Raw genomic sequence first — 7,060 nt, forward strand, 5'->3', positions numbered from 1 at the left:
GTATGTAAAGTAACATACAATCAAGGCCAGCCTCTGGATTTCTAGGTGGTATCACGAAAATATAAAACTACCCATGGTATATAAAACAACTGGAAATATATTTAAGATGATTTAATATGTTCAAATAGAATTAATAATGTCTCGAGGAGCCACAATAGCTCAAGTGTGAAAGGTGTTCTATCCTCTAATTAAATGTGTGGAACTGAACATGTTTTTTATCATCTAATGGAAAACAGGTACGTACATCACTAATGAGCTTAACCAAACAGATCCAATGCTATTAAAACAAGTCAGTGGTTACCGAAGGTGTTAAACAACATGTAAGAGCACACTGACGTGCCAGTGAAGTCATCACATTTCACCTGTGGAAGTAAACGCTGAGCAGTTTTAAACAAAAGGATATCACATCCACACGGAGCATTATGGGACATCTTTGGCGTTTTCTTTTGCCATTTTTCATTCTACTTAAAGGTAACGAATTAAACTTATATGTAGATCACAGACTTAACGTTTTGGTCAGTTATAATTTTATCTTTGTTTAAAAACAACTATCCAATATCTTCAATGATTCAGAAATACCCTTTATATCAAATCAATTCCAATTATAATGCGATGTATTTTACTTTATTACAGCTTCTGTAACTGTAATGTGATTTCATCACTACTTGCTAATTTCTAAAATGGATAAACTGATCCCAGCCCAGTTTTTATGTGTACAGTTTCTGTAATATATAGGATACATTTATTTCTGCTTTACCTACATTTATGTTTTATGTACATTTATAAGATTAGATAATGTGCACTACTTTTAATTCACTGTCAAAGTTAAATATGCTAGAGATACCCATTAGGCATGATCACACAATATACATTTACACTTAAAATGTTGGAATACCTTTTGTGTTTATAATATTAAACACTGCTATATTTTTATCATTTTATTAAAGACACCATAGACAAATTACTTTTGTGTGTGTGTGTGTGTGTGTGTGTGTGTGTAATATCTGTACATTTCTAAGTGTTTTTTAAGTGTCCAAATACATTTTGGGGTGATCATATACAAAAGAGCACAGCATTTATTTGCTAACTGCATGCTAATAAATGGATATCAAATTAATTTCTAAGCAAGATTCCCTGCTTTATGGTCATGTTAAGTGTCGTGTCTGGCGAAAATGCTTCGGTGTGAAGAAGGACAAAGTGGACCCACGTATGACTCTCTACAGGAAGTCATTGACAAGAAGTCCTTCAGACCTTCTGTCAACCTCAGCGTCCCCACCATAACCAACATCTCCTTCACTCTCTACGCTATCTTGGGAGTGGTGAGTCAGTGCAGGACCAGCTATACGTCTCTAGTTGTGTAAACTGTACTTGTGTTTGAACATTTGATGCTTGTGCTGTTTTGCAGAATGAAAAAGCACAAATTCTCACCACATTTCTCTGGCTCAGGCTGGTAGGTTTGGTGCATGAACACTAAGAGATGTTTGAATAATCACCCGAACATGTCACAATCCTGTTCTCCGATCATATTTTGTTATAGTACTGGTTCCATGAGTTCCTCATCTGGGATCCAGAAGCCTGTGACGGCATTACGAAGATCTCACTTCCTGTCAACGATCTCTGGACTCCCGACATTATCGTTTATGAGTTGTGAGTGCCCTCTACTGGAGATGTTTGGAACATTTTTGGGGATGATTAATGGTATAGTTCACCAACTGGGACAGAGGATGAACCATAATAACACTGACAGCCAATCAGTATCCACCCGAGTTGGCAGAACTGCAGCTAGCAACGTTATCGTTATTGTTATCATTCGTTGTTGTGTACGCTAATGGAGTGTTGTGAAATATATTTCTATCTCTTTGTATTTTTATATCAGTATGGTACAAGATTATCTTTTTTAAATCAATGTGATAAACATGTTAAGTCTAAAAAGCAATCAGAAAGTAATCCTAAATTGTGTAATGTAATAAATTATGTTACTACAATTTCTGTAAATTGGAATCAGTAATGGACTACAATTTGTATGTAATTTACCCAGCTCTGTCTGTAATAGACTTCATCAGAAGATTTTGTTAATCTAACACAATACAACAAGATGAAGGCATTAGCTACATTAAACATTAAAAAGATAACATCCTATAATATTGAATTAATACATATAAAAACACAAACCAATGCATTTTCACCAGTGAAATGTTGTCCCATATCTTTGGCAATAATATAAAAAAAATACATAATTCTGTAGCACTCTATATAGCTATCATCAAGGTTACCTAGTTAACTATAAACCAAAACTTTAGCAGTAAAGTCCTCTGAAGATTTAAAACCCTATTTAAATAGCTATGTAATATTGTTGCAGTGTTCCTCTTGTTTCTAGGCCAATTTTATTTTTGTCTTAGCAGAAGGTTTAAAATAATAAGGTCTACAAGTAATCAAAAAAAAAAAAAACTCATAAATATAATAATTTGAACTCTCTCTTTTCTCCTGTTTAGCGTGGATGACGATGTATCTCAGGCCTGTCCTTATGTGTATGTGAACCACACGGGCCACATCCGCTATGACAGGATGTTGAGGCTGGTTAGCGCCTGTAACCTACAGATATTCAGTTTCCCTTTCGACATACAGAACTGCTCTTTCACCTTCGGCTCCTACATGCATACCAGTAACCTCTCCTCTTTCACTGCTCTCCTCATTTCCTGCCATCTCAGCACATATCTGTCATGAAAGCATTTCCCTTAACGTTTGTCTGCGGTTTGGGAAGACCCACTTAATCTGTCTTGTTAGTTTCTGTGGACTTTCGCATGCAGTAATTTAAAGTCGACATACTGTAGTAATAGAATGCCAATTTTGAAAAGTTTCAATTTAATGCCTTGAATGATGTCAAGTGGTGCAACCATCAATTAATACATCATAAATACATTTTCCTTGCATCTTGAATTCATGTGAATGTACACACCTTAATAGTATTAAAAATGTATTAGGGCTGTCAGTTTAACGCTTTAACTTAATTAGTTATAAAAAAAAAAAAAATGCGATTAAAATATTTTAACGCAGTTAACGCACTGGCCCTGCCCCCAGACCTGTACGTCATCTTACATTTCATACAGTTGACAGGGCAACAACTTTATAAATGCAGTTATGCCCTAAAATTCAAGATATTGGGGCAAAAATGCTCCTGTATGAGTTGTTGTCTTATATTTATATCATATGATAAGTGATATGACACGAGCAGTGAAAGCAATCACACAAGCGCTGTTTGTCCTGAAGAACAAGAGTGCAAATGTGATTTATACAGTAAATAAGAAGTTAATATTGTATTATAATTTAAACACAATATTGCCTGTTTTTGCTCAGTTTTGCCAAAAAAATAAATAAATGAAATACACACAGCAGAACTGTTGTGCATCGCCAAGCAACATAGCAGTGTTTAGTTTATGAATTAATCTGCGTTTTGAACGAATCAGGTGAATCAATGATTCAAAAGCCCATTACCTTTTACTGAATTACTGAATGAATCAGCCGTTTGAACAAATCAAATTGGAACCTTCTTATGTTCCATTAATGTAAAGCCATTGTAGCCTTAATGTTTATGTGTAATACATTTTATGTTGAATTAAAATATTTATTTCTAAAGCTACTATTTTTAATGTCTACTTAATACTTTCTCATTTAACACAAAAAAAGCTTTAAATAATCTTTTGGGGGTATTTTCCCAGCCAAACGTAATTTGCGATTAATTCGATTAATTAATCGACACATCGTGTAATTAATTAAAAATTTTAATCGACTGACAGCCCTAAGATATATACTTTTTAAATATAATAAAACTTTATTTTTAAAAATAAGACTTACTGACCTTGACACACAGTCACGAGGGTCTGACATAATTTCCTGTTTTATGAATGTTTTTCTTTAAGTGTAATAATTCTAACACCTGTAAAACCTGTAACCCCTTTAGTAAAGGACGTCCGTGTCAGTCCTGCCCTGTCCTTTAAGGAGATGACGGGAAACTCGAAGCGTTACCTGCAGGCCAGTGGAGAGTGGGAGCTGGTGGTTATCTTGGGTGACACCAACATTTTGAAGTTTGGAATAGATGAATGGGACATAATCACTTTCTGGGTAAGAATGAGACAAAAGCAGAGCATATAATAGGCTATGTTCTGAGTTTACATCTCACAATGCTAAACTTTTTTTTTTTGGAATTCTGAGTTCACATATCGCAATTCTGACTTTTCCTGAGAATTCTGAATTTAATCTGAATCTCGCAATTAATTTTTCTTTCTCTCTCTCACAGTTGTGAGGTTAAGTCATAATTATGACCTTATTTTCTCGGAATTCTGAGTTTACATCTCACAATTCAAAACTTTTTTCTTGGAATTCTGAGTTTACATCTCACAATTCTAAACATTTTGGGCGGAATTCTGAGTATACATCTCGCAGTTTGGACTTTTTTCTCAATATTTTGAATTTCGTAGAATTCTGAGTTTACATATCACAATTCTGACATTTTTCTGAAAATTCTGAATTTACATCTCGCAATTCTGAACTTTTTTTCTCTGAATTCTGAGTTTACATCTCATAATATGGACTTTTTGGAATTTTGAATTTCTTGGAAGTCTATCTCAGAATTGCAAGTTTAAACTCGTAATTATTCCTGTTTTTCTCAGAACTGCAAATTTGCCTCTCATATTTCTGACTTTTTTCTTAGAATTATGAGTTTATTCTGAGAAAAAAAAGTTGCAAGATGTAAAAAAAAAAAAAATTAAAAAGGGTTATTGCCCTCTCATAATTACCTCTTCTCAGAATTGTGAGATAATCATTCATTCGTGGCCACATTTCATTAATTTGTTTCCCTAAAGTTTGCCTGCAATTAAACCAAATTAAAAAGAGGAAACAAATCAGTCTTAGAAATTAATTATTTATTAATTAGCTATGAATAACAAGATATTTTTACTACCGCATGTCACATGTAGAGCTCCATAAATGTAAATGTGTGATATTCCAAAATAAATGTTCCAAAAACATACATACAGCACTTCAAATTGAACATAATTTAGTCCAAGTCTTACTGTTTTCATTCTGCAGGTGGTGATAAAGCGACGACCGATACTGTATGTAGTGAACCTGATCATCCCCAGCTCCTTCCTCATGATCATTGACATCCTGTCCTTCTACTTGCCGCCACACAGCGTGGATCGATCCTCTTTCAAAATGACCCTTATTCTGGGATATACAGTCTTTCTTCTCATTATGAACGACCTGCTTCCCAGCACTGCTAATGGAACACCTTTAATAGGTCAATTAGCCACAACACACCAGTGTGAAGCAATGTGTGAACTTGAATTTTCTTCGATCTGGCCTCAAGCGTTTGTATCAAAATGGAAGTCTACTTTGGGTTTAAGAAGAGAAAACCTTTGATAAAGTAGATGGCTCAACAAAAGCTTTGAGAGATCAACCGATAATCATTGTACCGATATTTTACCGATATTTGCACATTTTTCTTTGCATTTTGTATATCTGATTGTGGAAAAATGCAAATATTGGGATATCGTTTCAGTAGGAATCCACACACTGTGAGCAAAAGACTTCCCCATGCAGATTTTGCACTGGGTTCAGTTGGTAATACGAATTTGCCATGTTGGTCAACAGAAAGCTGCTTGGTTTGAATTCCTGTGAGCGGTGTTTACATCTCTACACTACTGACAATAGGCATTGGACCTTTTTTTGCTCATGAAATTTCACAAATGTGAACGCACCATTATACTGAAGTCCTCCAAGGCCATTAGTTAACCAAAACACAGTAGCAAGATGTAACATGCAGAGTGATATATGTTATGTTGCCGAGGACAATGGACATGATTGATCAATAAGGATCAAGTATTTCAGAGAGAATAAATAATTTAATTATGTAGTATTGTTAACTTTTTTCAATACTCATTAAGTTACATCTCTAAAATTTGGTTTCACCTCCTTAGGTATCTATTTCTCTGTGTGTCTGGCACTCATGACCATAAGTCTGCTGGAGACGGTCCTCATCACCTTCGTCCTCCACCACAATTCAATGAAATACAGGGAGGTGCCACACTGGGTTCAGGTGCTTGTGATGCGCTTCATCGCTCGACTTATTTGCTACAGTTTCCCTGAAGACCCTTTATCCAAGCTAGAAGAGAAACAAGAATCCGATCCATGGGTTGTCCAGCCCTCACAATCAACATCCGGTCAACAGACATCCACTAATGGTGAGATCCTGATGTTAACTTTCAAATCAAAGGTGTCCAAACCTGTTCCTGGGTGGCGGGTGTCCTGCAGAGTTTAGCTCCAATCCTAATTTAACACACCTGATTCACCTAATCAAGGTCTTCAGATCCACTAGAAACTTCCTGGCAAGTGTATTGGAGCTTGTTGAAGCTAAACTCAGCATGATGTTGGTCCTCCAGGAACAGGAGTGAACACCTCTATTTAAGATGCTAAATGTTTGCTTTTTGTCCCCTAGCGTCTGGATCCATGACACTGGATGTGCCCGAACTAAGACAGATCAGTCAGGATCTTAGAGAGATGAACACTTATTTGTCCATTCTACGAAAAGAAGACCATCTACAGAACCAGTGGTGTCATGTGGGCTACATCCTGGACTTCCTTCTCTTCCGCATTTACCTGTTGATAATCACGGGATACGCGCTTGTAATCATATGCATGTGGTGCGTTTGGATGAACCAGTAGAAAGAGTATAGGCTAGTAGAAAAAAAGGTTTACGTAAACTTTTGGTTGTTTTACCAATTTCACTACAGCAGAAATGTAGAGAGTAGAAATTGACCGATATTGATTTTTTACATTTTTCAATAATTAAATATCAGTTTTGTAATGTCAGATCCACCAATAAATAATTTATGCATATCGGTTATCGACATATAAACATGCATATAATCGTTATCGGTTATCATAGGGTGACTATATGGCCTCTTTTCCCTTTCCTAGTCAGGACCAATAATGTGACCTTGGACCACAAAACCAGTCATAAGGGTCCATTTCTCGAAATTGAGATTTATACATCATATGGTTA

General features: G+C 35.6%; 1 protein-coding gene across 1 annotated transcript; it reads left to right on the forward strand.

The window, feature by feature from the left end:
* Nucleotides 1-328: 328 nt before the first annotated feature.
* Nucleotides 329-6,848, forward strand: LOC109085402 (5-hydroxytryptamine receptor 3A). The gene is made up of 9 exons (XM_042749873.1): nt 329-471; nt 1,156-1,319; nt 1,406-1,450; nt 1,538-1,647; nt 2,493-2,662; nt 3,959-4,119; nt 5,086-5,296; nt 5,976-6,239; nt 6,494-6,848. The coding sequence occupies exons 1-9, from the start codon at nt 423-425 to the stop codon at nt 6,718-6,720; spliced, it is 1,401 nt and encodes a 466-aa protein (XP_042605807.1). The 5' UTR covers nt 329-422; the 3' UTR covers nt 6,721-6,848.
* The last annotated feature ends 212 nt before the right edge of the window (nt 6,849-7,060 follow it).

The sequence above is a fragment of the Cyprinus carpio genome, chromosome B22, assembly GCF_018340385.1.
Source record: "Cyprinus carpio isolate SPL01 chromosome B22, ASM1834038v1, whole genome shotgun sequence".
NCBI lineage: Eukaryota > Metazoa > Chordata > Actinopteri > Cypriniformes > Cyprinidae > Cyprinus > Cyprinus carpio.